This window comes from Amphiura filiformis, chromosome 14, assembly GCF_039555335.1.
Source record: "Amphiura filiformis chromosome 14, Afil_fr2py, whole genome shotgun sequence".
Lineage (NCBI taxonomy): Eukaryota > Metazoa > Echinodermata > Ophiuroidea > Amphilepidida > Amphiuridae > Amphiura > Amphiura filiformis.
In genome coordinates this window covers 46215329-46239474 of record NC_092641.1, presented here as the reverse complement: position 1 = coordinate 46239474, position 24146 = coordinate 46215329, and the positions used below count along the sequence as shown (strand labels likewise).

Below are 24146 nucleotides of genomic sequence, written 5' to 3'. Positions count from 1 at the left end.
GGTGTTTACTGCAGACGACAAGTTTCAAATTTTCTTTAAAAATTCAAATTTTACATTTTCATGACCATATTTGGAATCAGCATGAAAAATACATTAAAATGAGTACAAACAAGCCTAGTATTGGCTCAGTAGTTGTTAAGATAGCTCTTGATATTTTGAAAAAATATCCCAAAATTTGAAACTTTTAATGTTGAAGCTTATGACGAGCATGCAGAGCATTAATAGCATTCGCGATCTAATTATGCGCTGTTTTCTCATGTTTTAAACTCATACGGGTAAACAACGTTGTTGGAATAACCTGAAAAATGTGGTGTGCCGAAACGAACGCAGGCTATGCTGGATTATGAAGATAAATATGCCATCTAATATAAGTCACCACATATAGCCTACAGCTTTCTAAAGCAAGGGGTATTTACTGTAATAATGATGGAATTTCAATTGCGAACCTTACCCGTGCCCTAGATGTCGTACTGCTGCGTTAATTGATTCAAACACATATTAATTACAACTGTACATACTCTTCAATTTTCAGTGATTTGTTTTAATATAAATTCTAGATTATACTAACAAATAATATGAGGCCTTGTCTTTTGAGGCATGCCAACATTTTGCATGATATTGTATGCCCAAATAAAAATTCCTTTAAAAAGGAATGGGGCGCCCAATGGGAGCTTTGATGTGATGTGCTGAAATGCGTTTGGATAAAATTTTCTTCTTTAAAACAATATTTCATTTATAGCATAATAAGCAAAGATAGATTTGGAAATGCAAAGCATATCTATTGCATGACAACAAAAAGATCTCAAGGAGTGCGATGTACAGCACTTCTAGATGTAAACAGTTCACTTATTAAATCGCACACCCACACACAACACACCTAAACATTTTGAGGAGAGTGATTTGTAGTGTACCTAGAATTTTTAAATGAGAATGCTTGTCATACAAACATTGCCCTTATCATGCTAATTTCTGTGTTGGTGTAGTATCAAAATAATGGTTAGTTTTGAGCGACCAAATCATGATTTACAATTACACTGGTGTATGTGTAACCCTAATACGCAGTTGCTTTTTGAAGAAGGGGAAGAAAGGAGATGAGGAAGGAAGGAAGAATGAAGATGAAGAGAAAAGTTTTTTCCTTGGTTGCAATTTTGAACCACAGACCCCCTCGCTGCTAGACACATGACCAGGGATAGCACGCCGCGGGGTGTACCTTGGCCAACCAAGCTTTCCATATCTGTATATGCACAATGATGAAATTAGATGATGAGGGATACTACAGCTTGCAGTTGCTTTGTGCATTGGGCTATTCCAGTTGAAATTTACACTACCCCTGTGGAAGATTTTGGAAATATCTTCCACAGGGGGAGTATGTTTTTCAAATGTAATTGGTCAGAGTAAAGTAGGTAATGGGGTGATGCCACAGAATTAAAACCAGAGAACCGGGACTCGACCGCCATCTTGATACAGGCATGGAGCAAAAATTGGGGGTATTCGGTTTCCCTCGGAATGCCCTCGAGGCATTCGTTGTCATGCTAGCGCGACATGGATGATGGGCGCATCTGAGAGACGCACTTGATGCGACCTGCACGCGAGTACCAAGACGCTTCAGATGAGACGCAGAATTGTTTTCGTTCGTCTCCAAGACCGTCGGCAAGGACCCGAATACCCCAATTTCTCCCCATAGCTGACGACGCGATTGTACGTGGCGGTATAGGGAGTCCCGGTTCTCCTTCTCTAATTCTGTGGGTGATGCATACTGCACACTCATTTTGAAACCCATACTTCCCCTGTATATTGGTGTTACCTATATCTTTCACAACTGGAGTGAGTATTTCAATTGGAAGTTACCCAATTGTTTATTATATTCTTAACTTATACTCCCACTGTGGATGACTTCAGCTAAATCTTCCACATGGGTAGTGTGGATTTTAAATGGAATAGTTTTTTTATATGTTTGGGAGGGTTAGAGTTAAACTTGTGATAGATAAAGAGTTGAATATTGCAGTACATAACTCATAACTGTCTTTCCAGTGAATGGTATTATGATGTTGTGTCTGCACATTGCGCACTTGCGCAGGTGCACAACTTCCCCGCTAAAATAACTAAACTGCATCATACAGATAAGGACTTCTACAATAAAAAACATGTAAAAAATTGACAAATATCAGGATTTTCAAAAACCCACAAAAACTAGACACACAAAAAGGACCCACAACAAATATACTGAAATGAGCAAGCAATAAGAATGAAACAAGGCGACCAGTAGCTGAAAGGAGACCATCTACAGCCATACATGACTATGAATTATTGAACAAATCAACTAAGTAGGTAATGGGGCTAGAGATAAAATAGCATTCGCTGTATTGTGTCATGTACAATGATAGCTTGATATAGCCACAAAGGGGGAAGGGTTGGGGGAAATACGCAGTCTACTGTGTTTGTCTGTCTTGCAGGCTTGGAGCTTGAATGCTATTCCAGTTGAAATCCATACACCCCCCTGTGGAAGACATTACCTTCATCTTTTTCATAGGGAGTGTGTGTTTCAAATGGGGTTACCTGAATGGGTGGCTCCATTTGAAATTCACACTCCCTGTGTGGAAGATTAAGGTCATATTTTCCATAGGGGGTGTATGGATTTCAACTGGAATAGCCCAATTGATCTCATTTCCGATGGCATAGTTTATTGACCTCCTTTCAATGATTACATCTGAAATTTGACCTCAAGTTATGGAGCATGAGTTTTGTACCCTACCCAGTACATTCAATAAATGGGGAAACATATATATTGGGTTAAAGAACATGCCATAAGCTATTCAGAGATAGCCCAGTATAGCTCAGTATCAGTACAGTGTTGAAGTTCAATGTCCCAATTTTCTTTTGCAATCTAAAGTTTAAAGCAGAGGTGAATCTTGTCATATTTATTTGATTTTTTTTATCCAGGGAAGATTCATTCAGGCTAGGAAAGCACAAGTTAAACATTTATGAATATATTATATCCTAATCATGTTGATGGTCAAGTAGAACTTTCATACATTTACCCTCAAAAGCTGTCACATGGGTACAGGGTGAGCACTTTATCAGTGATGTGAGTCTTTGTTTCACAGCCCAAGACCAAAACTGAGACCAATACCAGACCAGCAAAAACAGGTCTCTAGATCAAAAGCTGGTGATCTCAAGATCTCCATCACTGGTACTACTATGGGTCATCCTGTATTATGAAAAGGGCGTATGTGTATACTGGAAATTGAACATTTTTTGTCAAGACTGAGACCAGACCAGCAAAAACAGGTCTTTAGATTTTTGGGACCACTGTATTATGCGGTGAAGAAATGTTAAGTTGATTTAGTGCAGGTCCTTACCTGATTTCATTTTACATTTGTTTTCATCTTAAAAACTAATTTTCAGCATTTCAGGCATTTATCAAAGTATGTGTATATATGAAACATGATCTTCACCTGTGGCATTGTTTTTTAAAGACAATTCTTGTTTTATCTTCCGTTCTCTTCCATAGCAACATCAGCACCATCAGAAGAGCCTACACCCGATGATCTGTACTTCAAACAGCAGCCCATAGACATGACAGAGGAACATATATTCTACGAGGAAGCAAGGCAGAGGTTGCAGGATAAGCAAGATGCCCGTCTCTCTCGTGTTATGCAACAATGGCAGGAAGCACAAAGGCAGTATGAAGAGCTGAAAAATAAAGACCCACAAGGGGCAAAGGTCATGCAAGAAGCTATGCTATCTGTAAGTAATAATAATAATGTTAATGGGCTATTCCAGTTGAAATCCATACACCCCCAAAGGAATACACGACCTTAATGTATCTCCCACACAGGTAATGGAGTTACTGGATAACTCCATTTGAAATCTATACCCCAAAGGAACTATAATGAAGGTTCGAAAATAAGATCCACAAGGGGCAAAGGTCATACAGGAAGGTATAGACGATTGACCTTTTCGGTAAATCCCATAAGCCTTTGCGAGTACATCTGAGAACTCGTCATTTGACGTCACGCCGACTTGAAATGCGTAGTGATGATGTTCGATAAACGATGTGCGCATTGGCACAGATCGGCGTGACGTCAAATGACGAGTTCTTAGGTGTACTCGCAAAGGCTTATGGGATTTACCGAAAAGGTCAATTCCTCTGTAGTCTATATATCTACCTCCAGTCAGCGGCACTAGCTTTGAAGTTCAGCATGTGCTGCATTGGCTTAGCGTTGTTTCTTGCGTGTACATAACCACTTCGATCGCGCACCTAAAAGTATGTACATGCACTAAGTAAAGCTAAGCTAACACAGAACACACTGAACTTCAAAGCTAATGCCGCTGACTGAGGTAGATATATAGACTATCAGCACTTTTGATGATTTATTAATTGACATCATGTACCACCCAATCTAGCAATGCTAACTTCATCAGCAGGTAGGTCCAGGTTCTCACTGGAAAGCAATGTACAATGTACACAACCTTTATCCTAACAAAAGCATTTACCATGTTTACCTCAAAGTGATTCATTTTAACTCTGATGAAGATATTAATATTCCTAGTCCATTAGTTGTTGACACTATTGATGTTTTCTTTGTTGACATACACCATATGATAAAAGTAGTTTTCCAAGTATGTTGGATACATGCCGTTGGTCTAACGGCACATATACGACACTTAACTTGGAAAACTACTTTTATCATTTAATTTACGTGCCGACGTAACAACCTTGTCTTTAAGTCATATATATGATGATCTTGTGGGGAACAAATCCATCAGTTTTTAATGCAAGATGTTAGAAGTTAGAGTGGCAACAGCCTTCTTGAATTTTAACTTTAATTAAAATTGGCAACTGAGTTGCATAGCAATCAGCATACTCGGTGGTAAACAGAAGATATGTTACAACAACATAGAAAATGGTGTTTGTCAGGGGCCAACCTGTCCACCGTGTATACTACTACAAAGAGGTGTTTTCTCGATTGGAATCTTCAATTACCAACCCTGTTGAACATCTTAATTAGTTAATTTTCGCCAACCACATCCTCATCCTCATCCTCATTCTCATCACCATCACTTGGCTATGGAGTAGATGACTACAACATTTCTTCATGAAACTTATACTTCGTTCTCTGGGTTGATTTTTAATCTTTCCCCAGAGCAGCCAGCGCACATAAACATTGGGGAAAAAGACAGTGCATCTGGCCAGATTCAAACCGGCTATCTTTGTTATAGTAGCAAGACGCTCTAGCCAACTTAGCCACAGAGGCACGCTGAAGATCCTAATACCTATAGATTTATATCTTTCGCTCTTCTCCAGTGTGCCTCTGTGGCTCAGGCGGCTAGAGCGTCATGCTAGTATTACGTAGGTTGCCGGTTCAAATCCAGCCAGATGCACTGATTGTTTTTAACGGTTTTTCATGTACCGAAGGCTAATGTATCGATAAAGGAAAATGTTCATCACAGCCCCAACCATAATGCATTGTCAAAATGCGCAAATAGCAAATTTAGAGGTATCTAGCAGAGGCCATATCAGACGTAAAATGCAAAGTTAGATTGACAGATGCATTTACTTTACACATGATGCTACAAGTTTGTATTGATGTGTATAATGAAAAGAAGACATGTATGTCTAAGTAATTAGTTGAAATGAAAGTAAATAATGAGAAAGAATTCATGACAGTTATCACCAAAGGGTTACATCTTTTAAGTCAGAATGATATTTGCCTCCAGCAACTAGCTGTTGATTATTCAACAGATTGTACATTTGCCAATCCATTATGATATCGCACTAAAGTTGCGTTCACATTGTCGGATGTACGCCCGGCGGAACTTGGTTGGCGCAAGTTGCTAGGAGTACTAGTGGTAGAGGCACTGCCAGGAGTATTGGCAGTGTGAATGATGGTCGGCGCAAGTTTACGCCCGACTGAACTTGGTTGGCGCAAGTTGCTAGGAGTATTAGTTGTAGGCGCTGCCAGGAGTAGTGGCAGTGTGAGTGATAGTCAGCGTAAGTTCCGCCTGGCATAAATCTTACGATTTACTCCTAACAAAAGTCAGGAGTAACAAGCTAGGTGTAATCTCCGGCAGGCGTATTTGGCAATGTGTCAACGCTGCTGCGCCTAGCACTCGGTGTCAGTTTGACCTTTTTTGGTCGGAAGCTAAGAAATTACATTTTGCACGGTTGAAAAAGGTCGCAGAAACACCAAAAGTGGTAGCCGATGTTTACGCCAACCAGAAGTGAATTCTCGGTGGAACTGGTCAGCGTAGTGCTAGGAGTAGGCTAGGTGTGGACACATGGTAGGAGTAGGGAACATATCTGTGGAATTTCTATCACTGTTAGCGTAAGTTTACGCCGCGTGTAACTTAAAATGTGAACACGACTTAAAGCAGCTCAGCTCAGCTCAAACCTAAAACCCCCAAGAGCTTTCTCATGAAATTTGGTTCGATAGTATTTTGTTATTTTACCATCCTAAGTAGCAAATAAAGTTTGATTCTCTCCTGGATATCAGAGAATCCGTCTTTAAGTATCAAGTTGATTTTATTCTCACAAAATACAAATTATGTGTTTTTGCAGTCTATTATGATGTTATGCGAAAGCAGCTAGTATTTCATACGGCAACCCCTTAGAGCTTTCCTATACATACCTTGAGTTCAATAACATTTACAATAATCATTCTGTTATTATACCATCCTCATATCAAATAAAATTTGAATCACTCACAGATATCAGTGAATGCCCCTTTAAGATCATATTGTTTGTCCCACATATTGTATATTTTTGCAGTCCATTATGATGACGCACAAAAGCATCTATATTTCATACAGCAAACCCTTAGAGCTTTCTTATACAAATGCTCAGTTCAATAACATTCTACAAAATCATTCTGTTATAGTACCATCTGTATATTGTCCAATAAAATTTGTTTCACTCCTGGATATTAGTGAATGCCCCTTTAAATATCATATTATTTGTCCCATAGATGTAGATTTTGCAGTCCATTATGATGTCACACAAAAACAGCTAGTATCTTCATACAGCTACCCCTCAGAGCTTTCCAATACAAATGCTCAGTTCAATAACATTCTACAAAATCATTCTGTTTTTATACCATCCTTATATTAAAGTATTAAATAAAATGGGCTATTTCAGTTGAAATCCACACTACCCCTGTAGAAGATTTTGGAAATATCTTCCACAGGGGGAGTATGTTTTTTCAAATGTAATTGGTTAGGGTTAATCATTTTGAAAGCCATACTCCCTCTGTATTATGGCTTTACCTATATCTTCCACAACTGGAGTGAGTATTTCAAATGGAAGTAACCATTCTCTATTATATTCAAAACTTATACTCCCTCTGTGGAAGACTCCAGCTGAATCTTCCATGGGGGTAGTGTGCATTTTAAATGGAATAGCCCAATTTGATTCACTTGTGAATATCATCGCACACGCGCCTTTAAGAAAAGGGTCTAATCACAGCATTGTACCACACACACAAATCTAATCCTATGTTGTAGGTAAATGGCAATACCCATTAGAGCCATATGCATTGTCAGGTCCTATCATCCAATTCATACTGATATATCGCTGCCTGTATGCTACATGACACGTACCGATAGGGCTCCACAGAATCCGCAATCACAGAAAGTGACATGTTATGTGTAGTTCTAGTATAAGCCATAGCCACAACCCTATTGACAAGCAATCTGAGGTGAACTTTGATGTCGGCGCTGCACGCCTCTGCTCGCACCAAAGCGCTTATACGATTAGCCAAAATAATCTCATCTCTGCGGCAAAGTTCAATACATGTAGAAAGCCAATTGTGGTTAAGGAATTGTGTATTGATAGATGAGCATGTTTTAGATCCTAGTGTTGCTATTTGGGCATTGTGATCCAAGGGACCTGAGCAAGTTCTAGTCATGCGGAAATATAAATTTGCAGACAAACTATGGTCATATCAAGAAAATCAAATTTTGACTTGTTACTACCGTATTTCCTTGAATACTCGCCCCCGGGGGCGTTGCATTTTCCAAAAGGGGGCGTTTATTAAAGGTCATATTTATAACGATATAATTCATGTTAAAATCATTAGGTAAGCTTTAAACTCGCGCTGAAATGACGAACTATGAACTTAGGAACGATGACTTCCGGTTCACTTTCAGGTTTACGATAAAATTTTCACCAACTACTGACACCATGTGTGCACCATGGTAAGCTTACTACACAAGATAGCATGGAAATATCAGCATTTTTGAAACATCTTGGTTGAAAAAAGTGGTGGGGGCGTTTATTTGAAGCGGGGCGACTATTTGAGGAAATACAGTATCTATTTGTGATATAAACGATTTTTCAATGATGGTGGCAAAGATGGAACAGAAAAAGTAGGTTTTAATCAGCAAGGATAAAACCCTGATGATGATGGGATGAAGGAACTCTGACTTAGTGATCGTGCCTGATGTTCATGCCCATTTTCATCATGGAAACAGACAATTTTTGTAATGCACGGGTTGATGCGGATTTGAATGCAATCACGCATGGATATCGCGATTTCAAAATGCGTATTCTCCTGAACCCTTCATTCCAACTCCTTGCTAGCTTTATGTGGTATTGGTTTACCCCTGATGGAGATGCAACATCCCCGTAATTAGTTTATGTTAAAAATAAGGACAAGTTTATATTTGAAATAGATACAACTGGGGGAGTGCATAGTCCCTATATTATCTAAATTATGATTGACAAACCTTATTTGTGAATTACTCAGGTGGTGTATGACGTGCAGTCCCTAAATTCAGTAAATTTTCATCGTCAACCGTGTAATTGAATGGGATTATTTTGAAATTTTAAAATGCTTGAAATATCACAAACAAATAGGCCTATGTTGATAAATAATATAAATACAAGCTAAAACCGTTGGGGTTCGATAATGAACCCCACAAAAATAACCGAGTATATGGAAAATGCCATACGGCCGGGCGGTTTCACGAGTTGCCGGCTCGATCATGTCATCCGCCGCCTGGAATTACTTTGATTTTATCATGCCATCATGGATGATGGCTTCCTCGGAAGAATGAAATTTGGTTGAGTAGAAATATATACCGTAACCACTCGGGTATAAGCCCACCTTCAGCTATAAGCCCACCCCTTGTTTTTCAAACCATTCAGGGAACAAGGGTGCACTCGGGTATAAGCCCAGTAGTCATTTTGGCTTAGTTCTTAAATCATATCAATGCTTTTCTTTCTCATTTAAGAACAAATATTTGAAAAATATCAGTTAAAAATTAACATTCCATACTTAAATTTTTTTTAAATTGACCAAAGATGATAGAAATTACTGATACATTGGGCATATACAAATGGGGAAGATTTTTCTTATTTTTAATTCAACTACTAGCCCCTCCCCGGTGTTATAAGCCCACCCCCATTTTTGAAGTGAAATTGCCCATCTAGGGGGGTGGGCTTATACCCGAGTGGTTACGGTAATAATAATATATTTTGAATTTCAGCAAGGGAGGATGTTTCACAGCGGTTTTGTTTTAGAGTCAAGAAGGTTGATTTATTTTAGGAGGCAGTTGATTTATGAAGCAAACCAACAAAATAAATGGCTTTTTAAAAATTTATGTCAGGATGTGCCTGTCAAACAATATTTAAACATGAATATGAAAAACAATGAAAAACTAGATATATTGCATCCTTAGTAAGGCTGCGAAGTCTAGCCGTGACCTTGAAATGACCTATGATGACCTGGAAATGACCTTCACCACATATTTTGCATCATATCCACATAACGTATACTAATTTCCATTCAAATTGAACAAACTTTGCAATTTGACCCCTTTTGACCTTTGGTTGACCTCTGGTGACCTTGAAATGACATCCATTATATTTTGAATCATATCAAGATCACATACACTAATTTTCATTTAAATTGGACAAACTTTAGAACTTGACCCCTTTTGACCTTTGGTTGACCTCTGGTGACCTTGAAATGACCTCCAATATATTTTGAATCATATCAAGATCACATATACTAATTTTCATTTCAATCGGACAAATTTTAGAATTTTACCCTTTTGACCCCAAAACAGACCCCTCCTCCATGTTTAAGCCAAATCTGATTACAAGCGTATATGAACATAATGCTAGAGCCCTTTTGGCATTATTCGGATGATCACAGCACGTAATATGCAGAAAATATTGAATTTTAAAGTGATTTTCAGTAATCAACCATTTTGTCCCCTGTATGACCTTGAACTCAAAATCTGTGAGGACCCCATAGACACCAACTAATGTCAATGCATATGTGTCAGTCGCATCTCTGTACCATAGAATCTGTAGGAAAAGAAGCATTTTGAAGGTATATTTGGTTATTTGCCGGAAATACCACCTTAATGACCTTTGACCCCAAATCTGTGAGGACCCCATAGGCCCCGGCTATAGCCAAGGTCAATGTATAAATCTCATTACTGTACCACGTAATCTGTAGGAGAAGAAGCATTTTTGGTAAAAATCACATTTTTAGCCAAAATTACTCATGCATGACGCTTGACCCCAAATGGGTCATGTCAAATGTAAAGGCTGGGGTAGTGGAGCTTGTGCCCAAGTTTGATATAAAATTGGATCGGTTGAGCCCATATTTATTGGTCGAGCTATGAGTTTTAAAATGTTGGACGAGACGTAGTCGAGTACAATATTTTACAACTCATAGCGAGACCAATAAATATTGGCGTAAAGCATCCATTTTATCATTATTATGTTTTGGATCCAATATTATCACAACTTGGATCCATCAAAACATAATAATGGTCATAATCGGTCAAATAATAAAGGAGCTAGAGCAAATTATGTTAAATGTTGACAGAAAGAAGAAGAAGAAGAAGAAGAACTAGTGGCAAATGGTGGTCATAGACCACAAACCTAGCTGGGGCGTGTTGGGGTTGTGGAGGTATCTGACCCCTGCAAAATGTTCCAAAAATGTTCCCCTGGTCATAAGGTTTGTTGTTACCGAGTTTGAGTCCCATATTCCTTACAGATGTCCAGCCAGAAAATGCAATTTTAAGATTTGACCCCCAGATGACCTTTGACCTGACCCCTGCAAAATGTTCCAAAAATGTCCCCCTGGTCATTAAGTTTGTTGTCACCAAGTTTGAGCCCCGTATCCCTTACAGATGTACATTTCTAAGATTTGACCTCTGCATGACCTTTGACCTGACCCCTGCAAAATGTTCCCCTGGTCATGAGATTTGTTGTCACAGAGTTTGAACCCCATACCCCTTACAGATATCCCAAAAATGAAATTAGAAGATTTGACCCCAGATAACCTTTGACCTGGCCCCTGCAAAGTATTCCAAAATGTTCCCCTGATCATTAAGTTTGTTGTCACCAAGTCTGAGCCCCATACCCCTTACAGATGTCCAGGAAATTCATTTCTAAAATTTGACCTCTGCATGACCTTTGACCTGACCCATGCAAATTGTTCCTCTGGTCATGAGATTTGTTGTCACCGAGTTTGAGCCCCATACCCCTTACAGATGTCCAGATAATGCAATTGGAAGATTTTACCCCCTTAATGACCTTTGACCCCAATTCTGTAAGCAAGTTATAGGCGTGTGGTATAGCCGATGCATGTATGCAAATGACATCATTGTACTATATAATATGTGGCAGAAGATGCATTTTGAAGATATTTGGTTAAATACGGAAATGCCCCTTTAATGACCTTTCCCCCAATTCTGTTTAGACACTATGGGCACTGGATATAGCCAATACATATGTGCAAGTTACGTAACTGTAGGGTGTAACATGTAGGAGTAGAAGCATTTTGAAATAATTGCCAGAAAGAAGAAGAAAGAAAGAAAGAAAGAACTAGTGGCAAATGGTGGTCATAGACCACAAACCTAGCTGGGGCATGTTGGTGTTTTGGAGGTATCTGACCCCTGCAAAATGTTCCAAAACTGTTCCCCTGGTCATGAGGTTTGTTGTCACCAAGTTTGAGTCCCATACGACTTGCAGATACCCAGAAAGTTAAATTTTACGATTTGACCCAGATGACCTTTGACCTGACCCCTGTACAGCATTCCAAAGTGTTCCCCTGGTCAGTACATTTGTTATCACAGAGTTTGAGCCCCGTACCCCTTACAGATGTCCAGATAATGCATTTCTAAAATTTGACCTCTGCATGACCTTTGACCTGACCCCTTCAAACTGTTCCCATGTTCATGAGATTTGTTGTCACTGAGTTTGAGCCCCATACCCCATTCAGATATCCAGAAAATGAAATTATATGATTTGACCCCAGTTAACCTTTGACATGACCCCCTGCAAAGTGTTCCAAAATGTTCCCCTGGTCATTAAGTTTGTTGTCACAGAGTTAGAGCACTGTACCCCTTACAGATGTCCAGAAAATGCATTTCTAAAATTTGACCTCTGCATGACCTTTGACCTGACCCCTGTAAAATGTTCCCCAGGTAATGAGATTTGTTGTCACTGAGTGTGAGCCCCTACACCCCTTACAGATATCGAGATAAGGCAAAATAGATTTTACCCCTTAATGACCTTTTGACCCCAATTCTGTGTGCAAGGTATGGGCACTGGGTAAAGCCGATGCACATGTGTAAGTGACGTCATTGTGATATGTAATATGTGGCAGAAGAAGCATTTTGAAGGTATTTGATTATATACCGGTAATGCCCCCCTTAATGACCTTTGACCCCAATTCTGTTTGCACCCTATGGGCATTGGATATAGCCGATACATATGTGCAAGTTACGTAATTGTAGGGTGTAACATGTAGGAGGAGAAGCATTTTGAAATTAATTGCCAGAAAGAAAGAAAGAAAGAAAGAAGAAAGATCCGATAGCAAAACAGTACCTAGCTCGGGGGGGTGAAAACCCCCCAGCTAGGTAAAGATCGGATAGCATAACAGTACCTAGCTCGGGGGGTTGAAAACCCCCCAGCTAGGTAAGAAAGAAACTACTGGGAAACAGGAGTCTAGCCGCCGCTCGGCTAGACTAAACATGAGACAAGAGCACATTTAGAATAAAAGGGCATGTTTAAAAGATATGAAAGAAATATGCATATGTATCGTTTAGCGAACATTGTTACTGTACATTTGAAAGTGGTCAAGTGTGCAGTAATGATGTGTACATCGTTGCGACAACATCAGATCCAGCCGCATTAGGATTAGGGTTAGGCCCCCCAAAAAATTGTTGTGTTGCCCTCAACCGCCCGACCCTAAATCCTGAAAAATCAGGGTCAGCATTTTTTTTTTTTTTTTTGAATGATGATTTTTACAGATTTGTTCAAAAAATCAATGTTTTTCAATTAAAATTGATATTTTATTAAAAGACTAGTCTTTAATTTATATCTAACAGGTCAAAAGAAGTCAAAATTGACAATATGTCCCCTAACTGAAGAAGCATTATTTAATATTTGGGGGGATTTGAAAAAAAAATTAAAAAAAAAAAAAAAAATCTGAACCCAAATTTCCCATTTTCCCACTTGAGGGCAACACAACAATATTTTTTGTTGGCCTTATTAAGGGTTTCTGAAAGCACATTTAGAATAAAAGGGCATGGTTAAAAGACAGGAATGGAAAGAAACATGTGTGAAATGTGAAACTATTCATTTGGTTGTTTGCCAAGCATGGATGAAAAGGATTAGAGTCTATGATTAGGGTTAAGGGTTACTGAAAGGGACAGGGTTTCAGATGATGGGCTTAGGGTAAGCATTAGGATTAGGTTGTAAGGAAGGCTTAGGGTAATCATTAGGATTAGGTTTTAGGGAAGTTCAATGCTTCCCATAAACCCATCATCCGAATCGCTGTCCCTTCTAGTAACGCTTAACCCTAAGAACAAAATGACATGTGTAAGGCACAGGGAGTAGGATTTAGATCATAGATAGAGGAAGCATTGGGCACTACCCCTGTGGAAGATTTTGGAAATAGGTTCCACAGGGGGAGTATGAATTTCAAATGGAATTAGCATATTAGGCAGCTCCATTTGATTTCCATACACCCTCTGAGAAAGATTCAACTCAAATCTTCCACCGAGGGAGGATGAATTTCAAATAGAGTTAGTTAATGTGCTAATTCCATTATAAATTCATACTCCCCCTGTAGTGTGGATTTTAAATGGAATAGCCCATTTGGGATTAAGTTTAGGGAACAGCTTTAGAGCTATATAGAACAAAATATCGCTTCGATTAAATGTGATGAGAAAACAAGTGCTTTGTCTTGTTTTTTTACAGATGATCAAAAAACTTCTTTCCTGATTTGTTGCTTCTTTAATCTCAATTTGTTTGTAAACTCATAGATGACCTTTGAAATTCAAAGGTATTGGCTACAAAAACTCATCCTCCCTAAGTTGGAGGTCAATTTCAGACCATTATGTTGAATAGAGTTGATTGAACTCGGTCATTAAATATGAGAGCATTTTTGTCCAAATAATTATTCTATATTGTAGATGACAATGCAGATATCAGTTTCTTACCTTATAGGGTCGTATTTCATCATATACCCTCTCACATTTCCGTGAAATCATAGAAAAGGAAGATTCTCAACATTTCCCCCACCAAACCTCTTCCTTTGCTTTCTATATATAAAACATAAAATATAACCCTGGATGAGGTCGAAGGTCATGATTTAAGGGATGCAGTGTCGCCGCCGTTTCTGTTCGCAGGTCTCTTAGGTCTGCTCCCCTTACTTAACTTTCCCGTTCATTTTCCTCCCATTTGAATTAAAGGAAAGGGACTTACTTCAGAATTTTAAACATACTCATCTGTGATGGCACAGTTCTATGAACCCAATATGGTTATATACACATAGAATGACCTTTGAGTGTGTTGGGTACAAAAACTCATTCTCCACATCTTGAGGTTAACCTTTGAGCAACAATTTTTGAATACAGGTTAAGGAACTCTGCCATTGTTATGAGACTAATTTAGCTTGAGAGTGTTAACTGAGAATGCCATAAGAAAGGAAATGATTTGATTTCCCATATTTACTTCTAACGTTACTGACCGAATTCCGACTTCAAAAAAAAGAAAGAAAATCTATACCCTTAGAATAGAATGCATTTGTAGGAATGTAGCTTCTCAAATCCAATATTTTTGCAAGACAAATCCAACTAATACACAGAGGATTGATATTTTTGATATCTTGGCTGATGGCTTCCTTGCAAATGAAGGATTGTATTTGCCGCTTTTCTCACGTGATTTTCTGATCTCATACCCAGGGTGCTTTGTTCGTCTATGCTGTATAGATTCATAAGATAATTGTATTAGACTGAATTTTGATGATACTAGACTGAATTTGGTAATATTTTGAAGTTTAATAAAAGTTGGGTTTCCCAATGGATCCAAAATGATAATAATTATATGATATTTTAATTAAATTTACATAGTGACATCAAAATAAACTCTGTTGATAATCATTATTCATAAAATGTAGAGAGAAAATTTGAGGTATCTAATTACTATACTCTTTACCATGTGTAATAAAATCAGTGTGCTCTTTGTTAAGATCCTTTTGGAGGTCCATGTATTTTATATGTTCAGTGGCATATCAGGATCAGTTGTTTGAGGGTGCAAACACTATGGACCACAATGGCCTCATCCCAATGGCATAGTTCAATAACCTCAATTAAACAATCATAGTGCAAAATTTGACCTCAAGTTTCAGAGTATGAGTTTTTGTACCCAAATTTTCAAAGGTCATTCAATGAATGTGCAAATGTATTGAGGTTAAAGAACTGTGCCTTGATTGATGAGCATATCATGTTGTGGATCCTAGTGAAAGAAAAAATATTCCCAGATGGCGTTTTGGGATTATGATAACTGTTTGTGAAACACACACAAAAAACATTTCAATTTTGCACTATTTTAGCCAAAATTAAGGTAAAATGTTTTGTTTACCAGGTCAATTTTCAAATTTACACTAATTTTGCCTAAAGTAAAGGTAGCCTTATATGTTTACTGGGCCAAATTTAAATTTTACACTATTGGGGGATGTAGAAGGTTGAATTGGTGGTTTTAGGAGGTTGAAATTTTCTTGAGGGGTGGAGTTAGCAAACTTATTCATTTTGGGGGAATCGATCCCCCTAACCCCCTGCAAAGACCACACTGAATGGAATCTTAATTTAGGGTGTTTAATCCTTGATCAAGACCAATCAGTTTTCCACAGGGGTGTGCAGTGGTGGCACCACAGGGGGTATGAGGGGCAAACGCCCCAGTCAGAACTCTTGCCCCCCCTGTTGCCCCCCATTAAAAACCCACAATTAAAAAATTTCACCTTTTTGCGGTAATTTTGTGCAAAATTTGTTGATTTTGCCCCCCCTGAAATTCACTTTGCCCCTGCAATGCCCCCCCCACCGCCCCCGGAAAAAATTCCTGGCGCCACCACTGGGGGTGTGGGTGAAAGGCCCATAGTTCAACAACTGCTGTTTTTGTTGTTGGAATGTATGTGTGATTCAGCAATATCTGTGAAATCACTTATTTTTGCAACATCCTATCAAGCTACCACCTTGCATCCTCGTGCTCACCTAATCGATTTAATATTTAATATTCGTACAAGACCTGCCTAGTGCCTTGGTCTCCCTAAATGTACTTTGTCGCATACATTATGGATGAATGTTTCACATTTGGCAAACAGCAGGTAGCTATGACACTAAGATCCTAGATACTCGCATCCCCTGTTGCAGAGTTCAATAACCCCATCTAACAATGAAAGTTTAAAACTTGACCTCATGTTGGAGAGGATTGAATTTTTGTACCCAGCACACTGAAAGGTCATTTTTTGCATGTACAAACATATTGAGGTTAATGAACTGCTACTGGAAAGATGAGAATATTGCAATGTGGATTTTTTGTTTGGTCTTTACGGAACAACATTGCAAGAATGTATGTAAAAGCGGTGTTAGACTTTAAAGGGTGCAAACATGGGGCACGTCACAGTAGTTTTGAGACGGAATTTCAACTGGCATGTTCAGTCTTGACTTTTGCATTTTTCATCACCGTCAGACTGACATTATGAAATGCGGACATGATGAATTGGTGTTACAAGCATTATGAAAGTTGATGTATCTAGGGCTTAGTCTGTATTTAATTTTGTTATTAGTGCATTATTTTTACTGTCACAACTTGTGGAAGTTCTTACATGAATAATTTCTGCATAAGAAAAGCTAGCATAATTAGACATTTTTGCTAAAGGGTATACAAAAGCTTTAAAGGCAGTCTTGGTATTTTAAAGAGGTGCTGGTTCAAAGCGAAGATTTAAAGCTGCACAACAACTTAAAACTTAATATACAGTTTGTCCACTCTGTAGTACGAAGTGATAACGCGCGCATATACAGCACGTTACCAGTGCGCAGTGCTGCGTCTCTGCTGCAGGTTTGCACAGTCGGCACAATGTGTGTGTCCGCGACGGTTTTGTACTTCAGAGTAGACTGACTGTAGTCAGAAGTGTGAAAGTAAGAATTAAAGATCCAAATGTCTTTTGGCATTGGTGGAGTTCCCTTTTATAAAACAACTTCTGCTTCTTTTGGTGCTACTTCAGAAATAAATGAATATTAAAAGGCAAAGTACAACAGCTTTAACTTATTTTAATCAGAAGTGTGAAAGCAAGAATTGAGGATCCAAATTTTAAATGGTGGTGGAAGTATTCCCTTTTAACAATAATTTCTCCTTTGGGGCACTACTTCAGAAATAAAGGAATATTAAAATGATATGAGGGCAGGCCCATAGTCAGGATTCATTGGTGCTGCAATGGGCTCAAAAGTGGAATTTTTCGTTCAAAAAATGGCTGATTGTAATGTTTTTACTGAAAAAAGTGGACCTTTTGTGAATATTTCCTTCAAAAAGGGCTGCTTTTCAATGTTTTTACATAAAAAAGTGAAATTTTTTTATTCAGATTGGGACTTGTTTGGATGGGGGGGGGGGGTACATCATATCCTCACACCCACCTGGCTAAGGCTTTGAAAAATGTTTTATTTCCCAGGAAGCAAGCAGGAAAGACATCAAATTTCCCACAATACCGTGTTATGCACAAAAAGTAAGATTTCCCTCCAAATACCAAATATTCCTTCCAAACACCAAAATTTCCTGGGAAAGAGCTTCTCATATTCCTCACTTTTTCATGCTATGGGTGTGTGGAAAGCGGAAGCCGATGCCACTGGCTTCAATTTCTATTTGATGTGAAAAACAAAGCATAAAGGAAAAACTACAGCTGTGTATAATGAGGTACAGAGAAAACAACAACATCTGTATCGATTTAAAGTGCAGATCGGAATAACAGAATTGTTGCGTTGTCATGTCATCATTGACTTTCAAATTAGGAGACGGAAAATCCAGAAAGATTTAGGAACTTATTTGTGTCTAATTTGAAAACATTAATGAAACAGGTATGCAAATAAGAATGGTTGTTATACGTCATGTTAGTACTGTCTGGTACAAATATCTTAACCCTAACCATGCCGATGTTTTTTTTGCCATCGGAAGGGAAAGAAGAAACAAAAAAGGGGAGAAGATGAACAAAGAAGTCACTTGCTAACCCCGGGATTCGAACCTTGGCCCCTCGCATGCCACGCAGAAGATCACCAACCTGTAGCCACGGAGGTTATGGTGGCCCTGCCAGCGATTCCCTGGGTATATTAAGACTTAGGCTGATTGTGTCATTGCATCACGTGGAACGCATGCACGCCCAGTGGTTTTAATAGTGTGCTTTAGTGAGACTCGGTTTGGGTATAATGAACTGCACTTTTAAGTACCAAGCAATACTATGTCACCTTTATCTTCAGTGCAACTGGAACCAGCAGACAATTTAAACCTAGTATTTTAGGGTTAAGATTTGAATTATTACTTAGGGTTAGGGGTTAGAGGTCAATTCTATATTTTGTGATTGCTCACATAAATATAACAAAAATATTTTGGGTATAACAAGGTGCAGCATTTACCGTCAGTTCAACCACCAGCATAGATGCAGTAGTTATATGAATAAAAGTACTAGTCAAAGCTAGACTTGTGTATTTATTAAAGACACTATGCGTGCATGTATTTGCGATGCAGACAACCTAGGAGAGTGCACAATGCACTAGACAGTCGAGCGAGGGTCTCCGGTACAGGGGTTGTTGATATTTGACGAAGAACGTTCTTGTCAGGAGAGAAAGGTGTATTTAGTGGAGGAGAGTGTTTGTTTCTGGCCGAGATGTTTGGATAGATGATGGAAGCTTGACAGTGGATGAATAAAATAAATATTGATGCATAGAGTATATTTACTATCTTATTTTGATTTTATATGGATGTATCCAGTGAATTTGGTTGGTTATAATAAATGTGGGTAAATTTCAAGAGATTGATTTTAATGACCAATGTTATGGTTAGAGGGGCGGGGGAGAGAATTAGTATTCTGAAGAGTTGAGCTGTGGACCTCAAGTCCGCTTCAGCTGCACTCGGGAAAAAGTCAAGTATTTAAATCTTAATTTTTCAAAGGAAAGTGAATTAATTTAAAGGTACTCTCAGCAATTCGCAAAAAAAAACCCAACGAGATTTTGCATTTTTGTAAATAGAAGGGGTGTTTTTACATACTCAGCAAGACCGAATACAACCTAATAAACACATTTTGGTCAGTGTTTAGGGAGTTTGTCCATACATACACTTGTAGGAGCTTCATGTTTATCAACACTTCTCGTTGCTAATTTCTTCATATAAAAAAAAGACAATTATATTTACTTATTATTCACTTTTAAGCTATTCCTACACATTTTTTTCTCTTTACTTGGATCACTGAGGGCGCTTTAACACAGTAAAAATAAAAGATGAATACCCCGATGCAGGCCCATAACGTGGGGGATGCAATGAGACCCCTGTGGACGAAAAGGTCTGCATTTTAGAGGGAAAATGTTAAAATGTACATTTAAGGTTCAATATTCAAAATAGCAAGAAAAAAAAATCAAATTTAGGGGTAAGTTTACTTTTTGCATTTGGCCAAATTTATTTTAGAAAAAGGTCCACATCTTGAAAATTCCCCCCCCAAAAAAAAGGGGTAGACTGCTGCCTTGATGTCATCATGCACTTTGTGTAATTAGAAATATTGCAAATCACATTTGCACAGATTTGCATCTGTTGTGCTTTAAAGTACACACACTATGAACCTTAATGGCCTCATCCCAATGGCATAGTTCAATAACCTCAATTACACAATCATAGTGCAAAATTGGACCTCAAGTTCCAGAGTATGAGTTTTTATACTCACAATTTCAAAGGTCATGCAATTAATGTACTAAATGTATTGGGATTAGAGAACTGTGCATTGATAGATGAGCATGTTGTGAATCCTAACGACAGCCCAAGTTTGATCACTTATGCTAAGTATGATACATTTAAAATCAACAAACAGCTAGTCAGTCGCCAGAGACAAGCTATTGAGATCACTTCAAAAGCATATGATCGTTTTTGTAAAAAGGGATTTTAAAATAAATTCAGTTTGCAATTCCCTGCAGATCCAATACAGTATCTGTTCATACAGAGATTTATATTTAGATATATGAGAGCATAACAAGTTATAAAAGAGCTACAAATAATTCATGATATTGTGTTGAAACTACAGGCTGTGTTTTTGAAAGAACTATAAAATGATTATGTGTTAGAATAGAAGTTCTTGAGACTAGTATTTTAACAAAATTGTTTAGGCTCAAACTAATACAGACATAAAATATGCTCAATTTCGTCAGACTTCAAAATATTTGAGTGATATAGCTTCCACGTACTCTGCGTAACGGTAAAGATGTTCATGAGATTAGTATTTTAGGCAAATTGATTATATCACTCAAAATAATGCAGACATGAAATATGCTAAATTTTCATCAGTTGGCTTCAAAATATATGAAAGAGATATGGCTTCTGCAATTTACTCTGTGTATAGTAAAGATGTTCTTGAGATAAACATTATATATAAAAAGGCACTTAAAAATAATGCAGACATGAAGTATATTGCTAAATTTTCATCAGTAAGGCTTCAAAATTTGTGAGAGTGATGTCGTGTCCATATTATATCCTTGTATAATGGAAAAGATGTCTTTGAGACTATTATTTTAATCAAAATGATGAGCACTCGAAACGATAAATGCAGACATAAAATATGCTCAATTTTCTTAAGTTATAGGCTTCAAAATTTGTGAGAGTGATATAGCTTCCAAATTATGCTCTTGTATAATGGCAAATATGTTCTTGAGACAAGTATTTTAGTCAAATTGATTATGAGCACTCAGGACGATTAATGCAGACATAAAATATGTTCAATTTTCTTAAGTTAGGCTTCAAAATTTGTGAGAGTGATGTAGAATCCTCCTTCCACATAATACTCTGTGTACTATGTCATGATGTGTGAAGATTTTATGTATTATTTGTTTATTTTGACGTTGTTGTCGAAAACGCGAGTGTACAATTTGCAGTGTCTTTGTCCTGCGTGATGTCTTTCAAAATACTCTGAATTGAATCGATCAATATGCCTTATTACAGGAAATTTGTGTGGGGTTTAATTTTTGTGCTTTTCACAGTGAATTTAAAACTGATATGTTTAACACATTAAGGCTTTATGGCTGTGAATAAAACACACCACTTAATTCATACAAAATCACAGAAAATTTACACAACAAAAAAATCTGTTATACAGGAATTGCTGCAAGTCCCTTATTGATATGGGCTATAGAGAGAGTCAGAGAAGCTATCTTTCCCTTCCCAGAAACCTTTGCAACAATGATGCATCAGCTCATTACATCAAATAACACTCCCATTACTTTGTATAGGTTCCCTTCCCTTTGCTTTTATGTTGAGCATTGGCTGCCTAAACATGGGTTGATAGTCAAGAAATCAGCATGTTTTGCAAGATCTGGATGTGCTTTGCTCATAGAGGTACATTTTGTCACTAGACCAATGTTGCACTATGACTATATAGCAGATCAGTACAGGAAATTGAAATGGAAGAAATGCATTGTGGGAAGTGTAAGATATCTTCTCTGAGAGAGTGATAGACCCATAAAATGAGAGAGATAGAGAGCGAGGGATAGAGAGAGGTAGAGATAGAGGTAGAGAGGAAAAGAGAGAGAGAGAGGAAGAGAGAGAGAATACAATTCAACTGCATCTGTTTATCCGCTTACGTCATTAAACATCAATGGCTCATGATTGTGATGTATAGTGTTTTTGACATTCAAGTCACATGGCCTTGCTGTTTCAACATAATTTTGTGAGTTAATGATGAATTTGCAGACTACTATTTGTATGATTTTAGCAAGAATTCATCAAATTATTGTTTTTATTTTTGATATTGATTGAAATTGGAAACTTGTGAAAAAATAAAGAGGATCAAGGTTTATAAAATAAAAAGGCTGGGAAAGATTTTCTGTGTTTATCTTACTTGAATAGAGTGTGACTGTAGGATAAAAGCTGTGTTGCCAATTCTGGGATTTATAGCCCAATTGGGGGATTTTGGATGATTTTTACCATCAAATTTTGCCATTTCTTTCTTTTTGAATCAATAATTATAATCAATATTTTTGCAACTTTTCAATGTTGGTTGATGTATAATTCTTACCTTTTTTAGTTCCTAAACATGGGTTGATAGTCAAGAAATAAGCATGTTTTGCATCTGGATGTGCTCTGCAAATAGAGGTACATTTTGTCACTATAGACCAAAGTTGCACTATATAGCAGATCAGTACAGGAAATTGAAATGAAAGAAATGCATTGTGGGAAGTGTAAGATATCTTCTCTGAGAGAGTGATAGACCCATAAAATGAGGGGGAGAGGTAGAGAGAGAGGTAGAGATAGAGGAAGAGAGAGAGAGAGATGAAGAGAGAGAGAATACAATTAGACTATGCATCTGTTTATCCGCTTACGTCATTACACATCAGTGGCTCATGATTGTGATGTATAGTGTTTTTGACATGCAAGTCACATGGCCTTGCTGTTTGAACATAATTTTGTGAGTTAATGATGAATTTGCTTTTGCAAGCTACTATGTGTACAATTTAAGAAAGATACGAGAATTCGTCAAATTTGTCAATTATTGTTTTTATTCTTGATATTAATTGAAATTGGAAACCAATGTTTGTACGATTTGAGCAAGACAAGAGAATTCGTCAAATTTTTCAATTATTTTTTTAATTTTTGATATACATTGAAATCGGAAACTTGTGAAAAAATAAAGAGGATCAAGGTTTATAAAATAAAAAGGCTGGGAAAGATTTTCTGTGTTTATCTTACTGGAATAGAGTGTGACTGTAGGATAAAAGCTGTGTTGCCAATTCTGGGATTTATAGCCCAATTGGGGGATTTTGGATGATTTTTACCATCAAATTTTGCCATTTCTTTCTTTTTGAATCAATAGTTATAATCAATATTTTTGCAACTTTTCAATGTTGGTTGATGTATGATTCTTACCATTTTTTGTTCTGGAGAAAAAAATGATGAAAGAGGCACTAAAGGTGACTTTTTGTTGATTTGTCCCACAATTTGGGTGGAAAATCTTATGTAACCGTAGTAACAGTATTTTTCTACAGCTTACTGTCACAGCCCATTCTTAAATCCTCTTTGAATTCACATCTAGTAATGAGAAAGTTACGTCGTGATTTAAAATTTTCTGGAAGCATTTGACCTTTCCAGAAAAGTGATGTGATGAAGTGAATTAAGTTGAGATGTTGGGATTATGGAAATTTTTAGATATTACTAATACCAAAACAATTAAGTAGGTTTTTTTCTTTGTGTGGGGTGTACAAACAGCCAGACATTACCATGATCAGAACTGACTGCAAGGTCTTTGTCATAACCGGCATCTGCCCCACAATTCAAATGCAGAAAGGAGATCTTTGAATATGAATTTTGCCTCCACCTGGGATCGAACCAGTGACTTCCCACACTAGTCACCATAACCACTGGTCAAAATCTTTGACATGAAGATAATTTCATTTGCATTCTTTTATTTTCGTAGCGATTTGATGATACAATGGCATCCTTGGAAGTTGACGCCCAGAAGGAACATGAACAGCTCCGTACAATTCATCAGCAAAGAATGGAAAGCAACCTTCTGGAGAGGAGAACCAAAACACAGCAGGCTTTTGTCGAGACACTCAAAGATAAAGCTCCCAAGGTAAGCTATTAGACTGCTGCCCTCAGT

The 24146-nt window shown here is 37.7% G+C and overlaps 1 protein-coding gene across 1 annotated transcript in view; it reads left to right on the top strand.

The window, feature by feature from the left end:
* The window catches only part of LOC140169457 (amyloid-beta precursor protein-like), a 220614-nt gene that overhangs the window by 142216 nt on the left and 54252 nt on the right, over window positions 1–24146 (top strand). The window contains 3 exon segments of the mRNA XM_072192718.1: window positions 3105–3190; window positions 3512–3747; window positions 23961–24119. Of these exon segments, the coding sequence (XP_072048819.1) occupies window positions 3105–3190; window positions 3512–3747; window positions 23961–24119 (481 nt within the window).